This window comes from Phycodurus eques, chromosome 4, assembly GCF_024500275.1.
Source record: "Phycodurus eques isolate BA_2022a chromosome 4, UOR_Pequ_1.1, whole genome shotgun sequence".
NCBI classification, from domain to species: Eukaryota; Metazoa; Chordata; class Actinopteri; order Syngnathiformes; family Syngnathidae; genus Phycodurus; species Phycodurus eques.
In genome coordinates, this window is record NC_084528.1 from 21,410,554 (window position 1) to 21,429,048 (window position 18,495).

The 18,495-nt window shown below is 40.9% G+C and overlaps 1 protein-coding gene across 2 annotated transcripts in view; it reads left to right on the top strand.

The window, feature by feature from the left end:
• The window catches only part of slc9a1a (solute carrier family 9 member A1a), a 54,387-nt gene that overhangs the window by 15,831 nt on the left and 20,061 nt on the right, over positions 1–18,495 (top strand). For both annotated transcript variants that reach the window (XM_061674629.1, XM_061674630.1), the window contains exons 2-5: positions 8,687–9,159; positions 11,055–11,305; positions 13,223–13,440; positions 16,878–17,080. In XM_061674629.1, the coding sequence (XP_061530613.1) occupies positions 8,687–9,159; positions 11,055–11,305; positions 13,223–13,440; positions 16,878–17,080 (1,145 nt within the window). The remainder of the gene's footprint in view (positions 1–8,686; positions 9,160–11,054; positions 11,306–13,222; positions 13,441–16,877; positions 17,081–18,495) is intronic.

Sequence of the window (18,495 nt, forward strand, 5' to 3'; positions counted from 1 at the left end):
TCACATGTTCTGGCGTTAACATCACGGACACCTCACATAAAGCAAAATAAAGCAACAGGTGGTCGGTCCGTGCAGCAAACTAGTAGCGGTGCCTCAAGCGTGTGGAAATCTGTTACTGAAAATTAGGACGGTCACTTGTGAAATATGTCAAGTAAAACAAAAGCACAAGTGCTATGCATGCTCATCTGAAAAGGCATCCGCTAACTCTAGCTAAAGCACAGCCTAAATCTCTCATCAGCTGTGAATTAGTAAATTCACCAAATGCCCTCCCGTAACAGAAAAAAGACATAATATACTGCAGCGCAGGGCGTCACTTGGTTTTATAGATAGGAGGGGCTTAGCCCCCAGGAGATGCACAGGATATGAGCGAACGTAGCATTCAACCACAAACTTCAAAAACAGCTACTGTAAATAAGACTGAGATTGTTTTTCAATTGCTTTAACAAAGATTCAATACCGATACTGTGTGAAGCTTTTAGACCACCATTAGATCCATCTAGGGCTGTCACTATCGAGTCTTTTTAGAATTTATTCTCCTATTTGATTATGGTCGAATCATCTAAAACCCCAATTCCAATGAAGTTGAGACGTTGTGTTAAACATAAATAAAAACAGAATACAATGATTTGCAAATCATATTCAACCTATATTTAATTGAATACACTACAAAGAAAAGCTATTTAATGTTCAAACTGATTAACTATTGTTTATAGCAAATAATCATTAACTTAGAATTGTATGGCTGCAACACGTTCCCAAAAAGCTGGGACAGGTGGCAAAAAAGACTGAGAAAATTGAGGAATGCTCATCAAATCAGAATCAGAATCATCTTTATTTGCCAAGTATGTCCAAAACACACAAGGAATTTGTCTCCGGTAGTTGGAGCCGCTCTAGTACAACAGACAGTCAATTTACAGAACACTTTGGAGACATAAAGACATTGACAAAAAACAATTGTGCAAAAAGATGAAGAGTCCTCTAGCACTTAGAGCAGTTCGAATGACTAATATTCCAATAGTCCGGTGCAATGACCATTGTGCAAAGGGCGCTGAGACTTCAAGGAGTGTATGCGGTTTAAAGTGACGACGAACTCAAGTCAAAAAATTGCCATCTTATTGTAATGGAATTATAGGTTAGGTGTTTAAGAAGACTTGTTTGGAACATCCCACAGGTGAACAAGCTAATTGGGAACAAGTGGGTGCCATTATTGGGTATAAAAGGAGCTTCCCTGAATTGGAGATTCACTCCACTCCACTCGTTGCCTGTATTAATGACACCTGTTTGAACTCGTTATCAGCATAAAAGACACCTGTCCACAACCTCAAATAGTCACACTCCAAACTCCACTATGGCCAATACCAAAGATCTGTCAAAGGACACCAGAAACAAAATTTTAGACCTGCACCAGGCTGGGAAAACTCAGTCTACAATAGGTAAGCAGCTTGGTATGAAGAAATCAACTGTGGGAGCAATTATTAGAAAATGGAAGACATACACTGATAATCTCCCTCGATCTAGGGCTCCACGCAAGATCTCACCACGTCGGGTCAAAATGATCACAAGAACGGTAAGCAAAAATCCCAGAACCACACGGTGACATCGTGAATGAGTGCAGAGAGCTGGGACCAAAGTAACAAAGGCAACCATCAGTAACACACTAAACCGCCAGGGACTCAAATTCTGCAGTGCCAGACATGTCCCCCTGCTTAAGCCAGTACATGTCCAGGCCCGTCTGAAGTTTTCTAGGGAGCATTTGGATGATCCAGAAGAGGATTGGGAGAATGTCATATGGTCAGATGAAACCAAAATAGAACATTTTGGTAAAAACTCAACTTGTCATGTTTGGAGGAGAAAGAATGCTGAGTTGCATCCAAAGAACACCATACCTACTGTGAAGCATTGGGGGTGGAAACATCATGTTTTTGGGCTGTTTTCCTGCAAAGGGACCAGGACGACTGATCCGTGTAAAGGAAAGAATAAATGGGGCCATGTATCTTGAGATTTTGAGTGAAAACCTCCTTCCATAAGCAAGGGCATTGAAGATGAAACGTCGCTGGTTCTTTCAGCATGACAATGATCCCAAACACACTGCCTGGGCAACAAGGGAGTGGCTCCGTAAGAAGCATTTCAAGGTCCTGGAGTGGCCTAGCCAGTCTCCAGATCTCAACCCCAGATAAATCTTTGGAGGGAGTTGAAAGTCTGTGTTGCCCAGCGACAGCCCCACTACCCCGCCTCTCGCTCGATGTCCGCTGAGATTGGCGCCAGCACACCTGCAACCCTCGTGAGGATAAGCGGTTAAGAAAATGGATGGATGGAGGAAGTTAATGTGGTGAGCATGTCACTTACGCCACACTCAATTGCTTGTTTAGCAGAGTTTGAGTCGACTCCTCAGATGGATCTGTAGTTTGTCTGGTCACTGTGGTTTGGTACCCGGTCCAAGTGCTGAAAGGGTTTTGCTGGTCGCCGTGACAACCAGTCACCTTTTAATGTAATGAGCCAGTTCCCCATAGATGCTGACATTGAGTTATTTGTAGCTAAATGCCGGTTAGCCTCCAGTAAAGATCAGTGTTGAAGTACCTTTAGAATAGACAGTCATGCTTATGATAGCTTTAGGGATTACTTGTGTAATTCCCATACCACGCATCAGATTGCATAGGAAAACACATATAGTTCCTCTTATCAAAGGCTGTCTTTCAGTGCAGCTGTCTGCTCAGTTGGCGGTGCACTCTGTGTAAGAACTATGAAAAGACAATCCTCGGCCACTGACATGTTCATTTCGGAAATTCCAGTTGTGCGTTCCCGCCACAGACATTGAATTGTTGGGCTTGCACGCTCGAACAGTAATAGCGTTGTCTCTGAGATGTAAATATAAACAGCTCCCTCCCCCGACCTCAGACTGCTTGTATTCCCATTAAACCATTCCTCATGTCTTGCTTGGCCTCACTGTACTACGAAGTGCACTTGTAATGTGGGCATTGATGCAATGTAGTCCTTGTCCAAAACTAGAATGGCACTAGCCAAGGTCTGAACTATCTTAATATGGATCACAAGGACATTGTACATTCTTAAGATACTCCCCAACAAATTGGCTTGATTTTGTCATTTAGCTTTCATTGAGAATATATGCTTGAATGGAATCCTAGAATCATAATCCAAGGGCATATCTCACCACAATTTTTGGCTTCACAGAAACTGCCCCCCAAAGGCACTTTTATCAACGTTGTAAAATGTATACATGTTCTGGAGCAAGGCTGACTGACTATTGATAAATATTTAATGTACCACCTTGTGTGGTATTTTGTCTTGCATTATTCATATTTGCGTTATCTTGTGGATCACCCCTGGACCACGTGCAGTATATATATTTTTTGTTAGCATTTGGTATTTGTCTTCCCCCCCCCCCTTTTTGTTTATATTCTGCATTTAAAACCTATAATGAAAACATACGTTACAAAAAATATAGAAAAATTTTTTTTTTTTCTAAAAATCTGGCCTCAAAATGTTTTTGGAGTAAATGATGAAAAATGGTTCTGTAAAAAAAAAAAGCATACGTGTTAGGTAGGTAATAATCAATTATCCCACTAATTGATTGATAGAAATTAAGTCGATTGTGTATATAATTGACTGGCCAATAACTTCTTCAATCAACTGAGGCAAGATGGGAGTGCACTACTCGAACAAAATGAAACATGCTAAGGCCTGCTTCCACATTGTGGCAGCTCCTGGTGTTGAAACAGGAGTCCAGAACAATCAGAGTGATTCTACCGTTTTGCATAATAATAATAGTCAGTAACGTAGATGCCGATAGTCTAGGAAAGACTTTGACTATGAGATTGACGTCGCTTTCTCTTTTAAGTCCTTTGTTCCTCTCTTGCGTTGGTTCCAGTTGTCCTGTTTCCTCATTGTGTGGTTTGATTGTGTAACTTTTAGCACTGGAGTGATGGTGTCTATATGAAACTAATTTCCTTCCTTCCCCCATAACCCAAAATTTGGAAAATAAAGAGAATCAAAGCTGAAAGCAATGATGAACGGGCTTTGGCACCCCCTTTTTCACGGTGAGCAATGGCTGTGAGACACCGCTGGGTGACAGTATTGCTGTGTAAGCAACCTCCCGTTCCCTTTCTGTTAGTTTGTCAGGCTTCGTTAAAAGCGTGAGTAGATTTACTTTACTGTGGTTTTGTTATACAGTAATCACCGCATATTCTTGGGTCACTATTCCCCAATTTATCTCGTCACATTTTTTCCTATCCCTACCTATTCGCTGACAAGCTCGCCCATTTTGCTCTTTGCTCTTTCTGAAACTGAAAACTATAAATAGGAATTAGTGTCAAAGAAGTATGCTCAAGTGATACATCTCTGAGAGATGCACTCTATCTGAGAGAAAAGTGTTGAACGTTGGAGAGGAGTTAAGTATAGCTTGGGTTGTTCGTGAAAGTTAGTCTTCTTCACAAGTGCATGATGTCGCACACTTGGGTTGTATTTTTTTAAGGCAAATAATGGGTTATCTATTTATTTTTAAGAGTAAAATGTGTTTGAAAGGATATTAAACTATTTCAGTTCATAGCTCATAATTAAAAAAATTTAACTAAGTTCACTGGTCCAAAACCGAACGAGTTCAAAACAGGCTATTACCCTCAAAATACTCTTATTTCATTTCCCCATTGTTGCCGCCCATTCAGTCCACACTAGAAGCTAGCTACAGCTTTCAACCTACAATCTCAAAAACATGACGCAAAGCTTGTTGCTTGAATGAAGTTTTTTAAAATGAGGAATTAAAACAAAAACATGACTTTTGTCCTTAATGTGCCAGTAAAAACACGCAGAACAGTATGACAGCAACGATGGTGAAAGGACATTGATAACTTTCTATTCCTTGCTGCTCTGGCTGACTATCCATCCATTTTATTTGACCGCTTGCTTGTCCTCACTAGGGTCGCGGGCTGCTGGAGCCTATCCCAGCTATCTTCGGGCGCTGGCTGACTATATTAACAAAATAATTGATCTATTCTAATATTACAAAACAGAATGAATTCCATATTATCAACAGTGTGATCGTGCAGTGTTTTGAATAAAGCATTCTGATACAAATGCAGTGAAACCTCAATAAAACCAACCCTGATATAATGAATATCTGATAAAACGGACCGTCGAGACTGAACAGTGTGTCTGAAAATAGTTTCTATTTGTCACTTAAACTGCTGTTGACAAAGTCTGTTAGTTCCAGAATTGGCTGCTGTTATTTACTGGCACTGTGGCGCAACGCAGGCAGAGAATCAGACTGAAGTATTTCCGGGTCACAGGTGTACAATATGATTAGATCAAATTCCAAAAGAGGTGCCTCCCCTGCCTATGTGGCGGCCATGTTGAATGTGGTGCATTGACGTGGCGGCCATGGTTGATGGCTATATCTATTGTCTCTTGTACGTAGAGCACTGGCAGAGAGACAGTGACATGGCGGCAGTGTTAACTCTGAGGAATACAAAACAAGTCTCTGGAGTCCGGAACATGCTATTCTTGGTACAGTAACATTTTTGTTTTTGTCAAGCCGCTTGCCTTTGGCAACTGATTTGGAACTAGGAACCACACTAATTCCTCGCGGCTCATAAAAGCAATTCGCCTATGATGAGTACTGTGCGTCAACAATGTCACCATGACCAAGCACACGGGCATGATAAGTTTGGTTAAATGTGTAACTTTCAAACATTTTCAAGCTTTTTGTGTTTCACAAAAATTTCATACTGTACTCAGCGTTTTAGGCCAGCGAAAAAAAGCTACAAAAAATATATTTTTTTTACTGTACAGTAATATGGGTGCATATGACTTCAAAAAAAGTGCTTCATTGGATCGGACAATCAGCTATATCGGATGACCACCCCATGAGCATGTACTATCACTCAAGGTTTTATGATCGCGATAAGAGTACCTATAAAAATAGGTTTAACACCGTTTGGGAAAGTCAACAAATGGAAAGCCATTGCTGCAAAGTGACGAGACGAGCAAGCTCAGCAGGAATTGGGCCCAATCCATGTGACGTAAAACACTACCTCGCTTGCTCGCACAAACAAATCAACCGTCAAGTAAAACAAGCTGCTAGCTAAAGATGATTGAACAGCAGCAGGGCGGGGCTAGCTATCAAAACAATGCAAATGTAAGCTCGAGTTTCAGGGGAGTGTTATTAACGCCACTATTTTCTTCACTCTAAAGTTGGCGGCTAAACTGCAGTGTTAATAATATGAAAAAAAAGACGTGTGAAACCTAAAATTATTATTCATTATTCATAAAACGATAAGCAAATGTGTCGGCTGTGCCATATGGTATGTAAAATATGACCCTGACAACCACCAGATAAAAGATTATTTCATTACTTGGAACGCAGTCAAAATTGAATTTGTTTGGAATGAGGAGAAGATTTGGATATTTTCCTTTCCTTTCTCTCACTTCATTTTAGAAATCTAAATCATCGAGTTGTCACGCCGCTTTGTCAGGTTTGTCAATGAAACATGTTTTGGAATCAGTTTTCATAAAGTGATAGTGTCACAATGTGTCACACGCTTCATCTCCTCTTGACAACCTTGGGCTTGCCGAGCAGGGCATGTTATAAAGCTTTGAGCCACGTGAAAGGGGAGCACAAAGTGTTTGCCTGTTCCTGCAAGCAATGACTCTTCACAACATTGGTTGGTTTGAAATCGTAGTGTAAGGAAATGCACACACATTTGTAATTCTAATTTTCAAAGAATTACTTGATATTAATGTCTTAGGGCAATGATTCTCAGTGTGGTCTCCCCTCTAGTGGTGTGTGACAGAATTACTGCTCAAGTACAATTGGGTTGTATTTAGCTTTCTAATACAATGCATTTCCATGTAATCTTTAAGAACTGTTTGTTTTCAAATTTACTGTATTTAGGTACATTTTTATTTAACTTATGTGCAATTGATTATAATAAAACCACTATTCAAGTAAATTTATTTTACTTTCCTAAGTGCAGTGCTAACAATGAAACTGTGTATAATGTTACATTAACTTAAAATAATAATAAATATACTTTTTATGGGTAAAACCATTCCATGTCATGCAAACGAGCCACTACTGATGACCGAACGAGGGCAAAATAAAAAATAAAGATTAACTCGTGGACCCAGTAGCATTTCTTCACCAAGTCACTGACTTACACGTGTCGATTTGTAGTGGATCTGTGTATGTGGCACATGCACGGACGCAGTGCCAGAGACAAAATACCCTTTTGTCCTCAATACTACTTACTACCTGGCGTAACTACTCGCATTCAGTATTTTATTTTTAATTTCTCACTTTTTTTAAAGCCTGTTGAAGCACGTCATGAAAAGCGCAACAAAATACAAAGAAAAGGGGGAAAAAACATTCATGACAACTGTAACAACAAACAACTCTCCCATAACTGTAATAAGAAATGACTGTTGCTCCTAGCTTTGTCTTTCTCATGTTCTTATTTGTTTAATAGACTTTGTTTTGAGGCTGCCGTTACTTTTGGAATAAGTGTCACATAAAGCCAAAGAAAAAGCACCTTCAATTCTTTGAGGCGGTACCCTAAAGTCTCAGACGTTGTGACTTCTGAGGACCTATTTTTGGGTGAATTCTGATTTGTACGACTTGAGAGGTGCTCCATTCTAACTCATTCACTGCCAGCCTTCCCAGTTAACAAGGATATTTGACTTCTAAAGCCGTCAGTGGCAGTGAATGTGTTAATTTAAGCATTATATTGTGAAGTGAGTCAATTTTGCTATTATACCATGCTTATTAACTCCACCTTTTGCACAGATTTTTTTTTTATTCCGCTTTTCTGAGTTTCTGCAATGGCTTGACAGTTGCAGCGTTACAGCACCACCTGTTACTTAATCAAGCCTTTGACAACCTGTGAATACATTTTCAACTAGTGTAAATTAATGTTGTGTTTTACAACTACCTGTGTACATGTGGAAATCACATTCATTAGTTCCCATGGGCTTCCACCGAGAAAACTAAATGGCCTTTTTGAGGGCTTTCCAATACTACTCAAAAACAAATTTTGCAGGTCTGTTCATGCTGGTAAACATTTACCACTTTTTAGGGTTTGTGCGCATCAACCCCCCTCGCTCAGTAGCCCCCTTTTGAATTTTTGCATTTGTTAGACCTACAAAAAAAGTTTCAAGAATCCATACCATAAAACACACAGGAAGTCTTCCATTTTGGTTTGAATTTTAGGTTCATTTTGGCCATTTCAGGAGGTCCTTGAAAGAAAAGCTTTTTGTCCCATTACTACCAAATTTGAAATAATCTTACTACACAGATGGAGAATGCTATCTTGCCAATAATTAGTTTTTGTCATTGCGAATGGCAGAGTATTACAAAGTTTGACAACTTACCATAAAACAAAAAACTGATTTTTAAATTTTTTTAAATCAGCCCCAGAAACCAGTTTCACACAGCAACATGACTTTCAGTAGGCCTGTCTATCATGAGCAGACCCACAGAAAAGTTTCAATAACCCATGTCATAAAAGGTACACAAAGGCTCCCATTTTGGTTTGAAGCGTCCGTTTTAGGGTCATTTTGGCAATTTCTAGTGGTCCTTCAAAGATTAACTTGTCCCAGAGATTTAGTCCGACTGCTACCAATTTAGAAATATACAGTACTAAATACAAACACCGCTGTCTTTTCCCAATCTCCTCAGGTTTTCACCTCATTCCTCGCCTCCCTGGGATCGTGCCCGAAAGCTGCCTGCTTATTCTGGTGGGCCTGTTGGTGGGCGGACTTATCAAACTGGCCGGCCAAAAGGTGCCGCCAGTGCTGGACTCAAACTTGTTCTTCTTCTGCCTGCTGCCGCCCATCATCCTGGATGCCGGCTACTTCCTGCCCATCCGCCCCTTCATGGAGAACCTGGGCACCATCTTGATGTTTGCTGTGGTGGGCACGCTATGGAACGCCTTCTTTATCGGCGGTCTGCTGTATGCCGTGTGCCAGATCCAGCCCAACAATCCATCGGACCTGCACTCGCTGGAGCTGCTGCCCTGTCTGCTGTTTGGCTCCATCATCTCGGCCGTGGATCCCGTGGCTGTGCTGGCCGTCTTTGAGGAGATACACATCAACGAGCTGCTGCACATCCTGGTGTTTGGTGAATCACTGCTCAACGACGCTGTCACTGTGGTGAGTAATTTCAATCGATAAAGGCTTATTTCTACTTCTAACCTTCATAGAGCATTTTTGGACCAGATTTTAATGGTGATAGATGACCACAACACACCTTTTGGGGGACCAAGACCCGTTGCGAATAGTGAAAAAAATGCAAGTACCGGTAATTGCTGATACAAATAGTTTAAACCCTAAATAATAGCCCAAACTTTGATCCCACAACATATTGTTTTAATCTCATTTTCCAACAATTAACCTTACAGAGTATTTAATTCCGAAAAAATGCACTGGTAGTGCGCATGCATGTCGCCTTCGCAACCTGTAAACATATGACCTGTCAAGCAAAAACGAGACCGCCGTCGTTTGATAGCTTGAGCTTTTTAATAAACACTCAGCAGTGAAAACATACACATGGGGTGAAGACTGCAACCTCTGCTAACAACTTTGGTTAAATCTAGCTTCTCCCTGACATATAAAGAGCCTAGAAGAGTTAAAATGTATCACTTAAACATACTTCCTACTTTCCGATTACCAAGGGATTTAGGGCCATCTTGTGGAAAAAGCTAAGGATAGGCTCCACAGAAAGGAAAGGGGGAAAAAAAAATAAAAAACGCGAGTAGGTGTATTTGTGAATAAAAACCACAAATAGGTGGGGTTCAAAATAATTCTATTTCAAACCTTCCCAAAAATTCATAGTGGTAGATGTCAACAATGCATCTTTTGGATTTTTCTCATGAGTTCCAATTTTCCAAGAGGGCAAAAGTAAAGTGGAAAGTTGAAGCACTTCTTGATTTTCCAATAGGAAATGTAAAATAATCTGGCAGCTCTTTTGGGGTATTTTCAAAGGAGCTATGTTTTGCGTTTTTTCACAAATGAAAACAGTTAGGTGTCTTAACATGTCTGACACCCTGGTTGAAATCATTTGGTTTTATTTGATGGTTCTGTCTCATGCCCCCTGTATTGTGAGGCCAAGAAGTTGGATACTTGTTGAGCCATGTCTAAAAAAAAAAGCGAGTACGAACTGTGAAGCGCACGCGGGCCCCACCCAATGACATCATCGATTGTATTTTCATTCATGGAGGCTGAACTTCACCACTGCCAAATTACACTCTAGCGGATCAATGTATGTGGTGCATGCAGCAGACACATCACCAAACATAAATATTGATGTTGACAACTTTGCGGAACGTTTCGAGTAAATCGGTTTTACGACAAGGCTATTTGCTAATTGGTGCAACAATTGCAGGCAGCTCTGCTTACCTTTTTGCCGTCACATTGCTCTTTCATTAAGACAATGGCTGGAGCTAGAGGATTGCGCTTTTTAAGTAAAGTTTTTAGGGCAAGTCACGTTTGAAACATCAGTCATTTTGACGTGTGGACTTGGAGAACCCCTCGGAACGTCGGCCCATCCGAGTTTATTGGATATTTTTAACTGAAACTTGTCAGCCGATCGGAGAAGGGATTACCGAGTAGCTGACAAAAAGAAGGGTTCAAGGAGATTTGTTAAAAAATAATGACGCTATTCTGTTTTACTCAAATTAGAAGTTTATTTTACCAGATTTTCTCAAGGCCATATCACACAAACACGTTCCCCAAAAAGGATTTTTGTTTTTTCCCCCCACACAAAAAAAAAATATTTTTCCTGACCCCAACATCTAATTTTCAAAATTATTGCATAGTACTCAGGTTGACGTGGTCATTCCAACCAGACTCAGCATTTTGACAGATTGTCATTTTTGGGAAATCTTGTCGTATTGCCAATTTGATGCTCGCAAACCTGTCAATCTCAGGATACAATCTCAGTTTCACTGCACAATTAGAGTGGCATCCCTAACATAGAAGGAAATACAGCATCATCCATCCTTCAAAAATATTTAGAGATGCAAACTATTTTCATTCTTGCCTTGTAGGTGCTGTACCACCTTTTCGAGGAGTACTCTGGCGTGGGCACAGTGACGGTGCTAGACGGGGTGCTGGGTGTCATCTCTTTCTTCGTGGTGGCGCTGGGTGGCATACTGGTGGGCGCCATATATGGCATCCTGGCGGCCTTCACCTCACGCTTCACCTCGCACACGCGTGTCATCGAGCCGCTCTTTGTCTTCGTGTACAGCTATATGGCTTACCTGTCGGCCGAGATGTTCCACCTGTCGGGCATCATGGCGTAAGTGTGGCGTCTGTTAAAAAGAAATCCAGTTTGACATATGATCCCTTTAATATTGCCTAATGTTTTGGCAACTGTGTTCATGCCATTGGTGCACTGCTGGACCCTGCGTGAGTTACTTCATGTAGGTTGCATTTGCAGCACATACTTGTGAAATGCGAAAAACATTGTTTACAGTATATCTCATCAACTTGATTACTTACTCCACATCCGTCCACTTACTATCTCCAATAAGTAACAACTTGTGCAATAGTGTTTGTTTTTTAACTCATACAGATTTTGTTTCAGCAAGGATAATTGACACATTTTCAAAAACAAAAACATTTTAAATGTTTTTGATATACATTAAACATGCCCACTTCAAAAATAGTACTATGTATTTATTGTATTTTATTCAGTGTTTTTATTTTTGCATTTTTTGGGAGTGGTGTTGCTAAAGTAACAATCTTCTGCTCAGGGTCAAATTGACCCACTGACTTAACATCAAGTCTCATGAGTATTTGTATGAACAAAATGACAAAACAAAAAACAAGAACACGACTTGTGTATCTGTGAGTCTCCATGTTTAGAGTGAATCAATTTCAACCCAGAGGCCTATTTAAACCGTGGGTCAATTTGACCCGGGTTGTTTTTAATGACGCAAACAGAAACGGAGACGGGGTGTGGTGGGAGGGAGTCAATAAATATTGTTCATTTTATTATTAACTCAATTACTCTTGTTCTTCACCTCTCACGAGTCATGTTCACAAATTTTTCATTTTAAAACGCATAGTGACATAAAATGAAATAAAATACATTATACATGACATTTTTACATTTATTTTTATGGAGAGATGTTGACAAATTAATGACACCACTTTTGTTCACGGTCAAATTGAACCGCTGACTTAAAAATCAGTAATAATAATAAGTTTGAGTCATCCAGTGCCTTTCAAGGGACCTAAGGAGACAAATCATGAAGGTGTACAAACCGTATGAATAAAATACCCAATAACAAAATAAAAGCTGAGCAATAGGAACATGTGTGTCTATGAATGTCCCCATTTAAAACGGGTCTATTGCACCCGCAATATAACTCGAGCCTTCTAAGGCTGGAGGATTTAGTCAGAAGCAGGAAGGTGTAGGTATGATAGACAGTCTCCCCCGGGATGTCACGGCCAATGCTTGATACTCTGCTCCAAGGGCATTCTTAGCCTCTCATCCCTATTGCACCACCTGGATTTCTCACAGTGTTTTCATCTGTTTAGAATGGGACAAGTTATCAACGTAAATCCTCTGCTTTCTTTCCTGCGCTCAAATGAAGGCGAGCAGCTGTAGAGGTGTATTAGAGGATGCTTTGATGGCTTTTATTCTTTTGACATAGTACAACGGTAGACTCAAACAGAGAAGTGGTTAGCAGCAGACGAGAACGGGCTTGCGAAATAGCATGTTGTGGAACTCGAGATGGGTAACCAGAGCCCTCGGGACAACATGTATTTATTATAGCGGCAGGAGGTGTTCCCCTCCTGTAGGTAAATTAGAGGACAGCCACGAGAGGAATATAGATAAATACATACTAGAAAGGTATTTCCACTTAGCTCCCTTAGGAATTGAATTGGAATTCACCATAATGCTTCTTAATACACCCCAGTGGAGCATAGCAATCCCCACATACCATTGGTTTTACACAATATGGCATTGTTATACTCCATAGTCTCCACTTTAAAGCACTGCTCCACTTTCTGCTTCTCGAGGATACATAGCTAGAAATGACAAAAATAAGCACATATCCTGACCTTAGCTGAGCTGTGCCTTAACTCTGGATTCGGCAGTATGATACTCTGCAGTCTCCACTTTGCTGCAGTGCTCAGTTTTCTTGCTGCCCTTTTCTTGCTGCCCTCAGAAAATATTTTTTTCATGACACTCTGCTACCTCCAGGTTGATTGCGTGTGGGGCGGTGATGCGGCCATATGTGGAGGCCAACATCTCCCACAAGTCGCACACAACCATCAAGTACTTCCTGAAGATGTGGAGCAGCGTGAGCGAGACACTCATCTTCATCTTCCTTGGCGTGGCCACCGTGGATGGCAAGCACAACTGGAACTGGACCTTCGTCACCGTCACTGTCGTCCTGTGCCTGGTAGCGCGGGTCATAGGTAGGTTGGCTTTTCATTGTTTTAAAGGGGGCATATTATGGAAAGTTTACTTTCTAATGGTTTGGATACAAATAGTTGGAAGGCCTGCCCACCCATTAAGGACAAAATTAAACAACCAAGGACATCTTTTGTTATTTGCCTGTTTTTGAAAATGCCTGTGAGTGAACTGTTCTGAATTGAAATGTCATAATTTGGCCAATTTACATAATACGACTCATGACTTGGCAGCTAAACTGGGTGAAGATCTGCAACTTTCAAACGTCATCCAGACTACACTGTCTGAAAAACTTTAAAGGCCAAATAAATGTTAAATTCAGTTGTAGGAGGGTATTTGTGTGTGGTGAGGTGTCTACTGCATGCGCCACATACACAGATGCGCTACACTGGTGAGTGAGACCGGACAGCTCCCTCAAAACAGGCTAATTTCAGCTAGAATCAAAACATAAGGTGTAAAATAAATCTTTTATCGTCCTATTTCTGAAAATGTGTCTGTAACCGAGCCCTTCTGCACTTCCGTCCCACTTTTACGAAACAGTGTGGCTCAATTACCCGGGCTTGAGACTGCGACCAAATTGGTTGACTATGTGACCTTTTTTTCAGCTTGTGCGATTAAAAATTTCATCTTGTCGCAGTTTTAATGGTGGAAAGTCAATTTTTTTACACTGCAGTCTCTCCTCCTGTATGCTCCTGAGAGAGAGAGAGAGAGAGAGAGAGAGAGAGAGAGTGAGAATGAGCGAGAGAGAGAGAGAGAGAGAGAGCGATAGAGAGAGATTATGTTTATAGCATGATATGTTCAAAGTTAAAAAGCCCAGACTCTATTAAAGAGGATTGTCTAGGAAAACAAACTATAATTAAAATGAAGTGCATTAATTGCAGTAGTAATGATTTATCCATGTTCTGTTTGGGGCTATGAATTTTAAATCAGTACATTTAAAAATTTTTGTTATTGCTAGTAAATACATTGCATAATAGTGTGACACACAATATATCAACCTTTCTCCTAATAATCATGTCAACGAACTCCTGAGATTTTCCTGTCATAGTCCCAACATTCAAAGTCTACATTCAGTTCTAGGCTCTGTGCGTTCCTCGTTTCTTTCTGCCGAAGAACCCGCTTTCCACCTCTTCTTCTTCGACTTTGACCCACAGTAGCTGAATTTTCAGCTGCAGGTTGACAGCGCCGGTGGCGGACGTTGTTAACCCGGGCCACGACCGATCTGTTATGGAATTCTTTGGATGAACGCTCATATTTGTTTGGCAAAGGTTTAAGCCGGATGCGTTTCCTGACGCAACCCTCTGCATTTATCCGGGCTTGGGACCAGCCTACAGCTTGCACTGGCTTGTGCCCCCCATAGGGCTGCATTCCCTCTAAGTCGAACAAATGATTAAATAAAAGCCTTTGTTTTGTTTTGTCTTTTTTTAATGTTTATTTTTTTATGAATTGACCTGTTTTGTCTGCCACTACTTGTTACAGACAAACATTTTGTTCATAGTAAAATATTTTGCAAATGTATTGTCACTCTTACTGTTTATTTAATACAAAACCATAGGATGCCATGGTCATGCTGTGCCTCCTCAAGAACGGTGCAAACAAACTGAAAAAGTTAGTCGCACCAGTGCCACTAGTGCAAAAGTTAGTGTACAGCCCTGAATTACTGTTCATAATATCGTCCTTCCATATAGAGTTTCTCCTCCTACGACTTGTGCTAAGATCCAGAGCTACTTTCAAGCAACTACTGTGTACTGTCTGAAACACTATCATGCAAAGGTACTATCATGTAGAAACAGGTGCAACCCCCCTGCTATGACATCATCACAAAAAGGTGTGCAGAGCTGCATTGTTTTGTTGGATTCACAGATTAGCGTTAGCTAACAGCGCTAGCGTCCTACAAGTGGCACATACTTGATTGCTTGGTAAAGTTGTGACTTGGTAGCTCAGCGAAGATCCAGAGCCATTTTCAAGTGACAACACTTCTGAAAAATTATCATGCAGAAGGCACCCACATCAACAGTTTTAGGTTCTGATAAGCGGCACATATGGCTAGGTGAAGTTGTTGACGTGGTGTGGTATATTTGAGTTTGCCGTGCACTACATACACACAGCGTAGTGCATGAAGTGCTTCCTCCTTAAGTGAAAATGCTTTTGTTGTCTGAATGTGCCCTCACTTTTTTTTTTCCAATTTGGGCTCATCTCTCGCAAGTAGATGCGGCTGTAGTCGGGGCTCCACCCTTGGTCATCATGCCAACAAAAGCAAAACTCGCCATTGGTCCAGCAGTGAATGTGGTGGGGAATACAGTCGCTCACTTAGACCCCTTAAAAGAGGCTAATTTTAGCCAGACGAGAAATGGGGTGAACTATAATTCTTGATCTTAGGGGTATTATGACAAACAAAAGTCAAACATCTGTCATCACAATGCCAAGGAAGTGTTTTAAATGGTGTAATAAAGCCATAATATGTCTCCCTTGAAGTTCTTGGCGAGCAACACATTTCATCCATGCTAAAGGGAGATGAATCTGTGTGAGCGCATAATGGTAATGAGGTGCTAAAAGGCCTCATTATGTGACCGAGTGTGACTGGAAGCAATGCTGAGTATTTCCTCTGCGACTCAGGGACGTTCTACTTCCTTTTGGCGGAGGATTCTGGAGGCGGGACGTGCAAGCATGATTAGGCGTGTTGCATCACGCCGGCGTATGTTACCTGACTGACAACACAGTGAGTCAGTAATTTCGCTGAGTCATTAGTTTGTTAGGGTGGTAAAATACCCTAAATTACCAGGTGTGACTTTCATTCTGAGGGGAAAACACACAAAAAACCTCGTGTGAATGTATTGGTCATCTATTGGGAACTCCCTACATTTATTTTTTTTATACCCCAACCAGGAACAAACAAATGTAATATTTGTTTAAAAAACAAAACTACATAAAGAAGAAGGAACAGTTGGCACCCATATTTTTCATAATGCCAATTACCACCACCTACAGGGCCGGAGTGGTCCAACATCTACTGGCTATTGGCAAAAAACAAGCACAGTACTGAACCATTTTAATATCTGGTCACCTGGCATAATTACACTGTCTCCACTTTGCAGCAGCGCTCTGTTGCTGCCCTCAGTCTCCTCATAAACACAGATTTGGATGAGTAGATTTTTCATCGCTGTGTAATACAATTTGAGGATATATGATGAGAAGTAAAACTATAAACACACATGCTAACAGTATCTTAGCTGTTGCTGAGCCCTCAACGCCCGTTTTCTTGCTGCCCTCAGTCTCCTCAAATGAAATGTAAATATCGAGCATGAAAAAAATGCATGATACCATCGTTCTCCACTGTTGTTATTCTTAGTATGTCTGGTTCTGAATGACGCCTTCATTGCAGTGTTGTTTTCAGTATTATCGTTAACTGATCATTCCAACGTTTGTTTTGTGTTCTTCACAGGTGTGGTGGGGCTGACGTACATCATTAACAAGTTCCGCATCGTCAAGCTTACCACCAAAGACCAGTTCATCGTGGCCTACGGAGGCCTGCGCGGGGCCATCGCCTTCTCCCTAGGCTTCCTGCTGGAAGAGAAACACTTCCCTTTGAGGAACATGTTCCTCACCGCCATCATCATCGTCATCTTCTTCACCGTCTTCGTGCAGGTAGACATGAAGACGTGTGAGTAATCCTGACAAAAATAGCTCGGTTAAACTGTGGCGAGAGGTTCGGGTTTGAATTTCAGACAAAATGACAGGGGCTTAAATAAAATTCATGAGTTTGCTTCCCTTAGCTCACAGGTATCTTTATGTGGCAATTGAAAGCTTGCCACAATTTTCCCTTTCTTTTCTCTGGTCAACACTCGTTATCATAAATAATAATACTAATCAAATGCGTGGCAAATATTTAATATGATGGGTCAGTTATTAGTGTTCCCACACAAAGCGTATTTGGTAAGGAACAAGAAGTGTTAACTGCCTCGTGCTCTAACCACACACCTAGTCCGTAAACAAACACAGTGCTGCTTAGCTTCTGGGCAACAGATGTCTGGCAAGCCAAAAGTTGTTTTTATTAGAATAGTACAAACACAACTTCCAGCGGCACTTAAACAGCCTCTCGGGCTTTCTTAAATAGAGCTCGCAAGCAATGACAAATCATTTATTAGCAATTTTATGGACTGATCATTCAGACTGTTACAGTTGTAATTGTCTGAATCGATTGTTTCCTTAAAAAGATTTACTATTGACGTTTCACTTTTGTCATGGTCTGTTTTGGTTTGGGTTGTGTTTAGTTTTGTTCCATGTTTTCCAGTGTTCCGTGTTAGTTGTGTGCTCATTTAGTTATGTCCACCTGTTCTCGTCCAACCTTCTGCCTTGTGTCGACCAATCAGCTCGCTCCAGCCACTCTTGTCTTGTCCAGGTGTTCCTCGTTGTCTCGTCAATCTGTTTGTATTTAGTTCCCTGGTTTCTATCACTTCTTGTTTGTTCATTGTCAATGTGGCATATCATTGTCAGGTGTCATTGTCCCTATCTGTTCCAAGTCTTACGCACCAGTCATAGTTTGCTTCCAGTTTTTTATATTCAAGTGTTTCTTTGTTACTTTGGTTTGGTTGTTATCTGTTGTGGGACTTCGTTTAGTTTTGCTTTATCCATGTTCCTTGTTTGCCCCTTTTTGGAGATTAAATATTATTTTTTGAGACTCCTGCACTCCTGCCTTGCCTCCCTGCTTCCCTGAACGTGGGTCCCCCACGTTTTTGCCTTGCCTTCCTCGCCTTCAACAACCCCAACCGTGACAACTTTTCTTTTTTTAAATAACCGCTTTGAGTTGTTAAACTGCATTTTAATGTCATTAAATCTGTCCCTCTTCACACAAAAGATATGCAGTTTGTTCCCAACCGAACCTTGAATTTAAAAACCAAGGTACGTTCCGAAGTTTTTTTTTTTTTTTTTTTTTTTTTTTTTTCTCCCTCTCCCTGTACCGTTGCATCCGGAGTGATAATACTTTTGTGGTTTTACCATTAGAAGCAGCCTCTTTAATGCAACCCTAATTACTTTGTGGCCCAAGGTGAAAACAAGGTAAA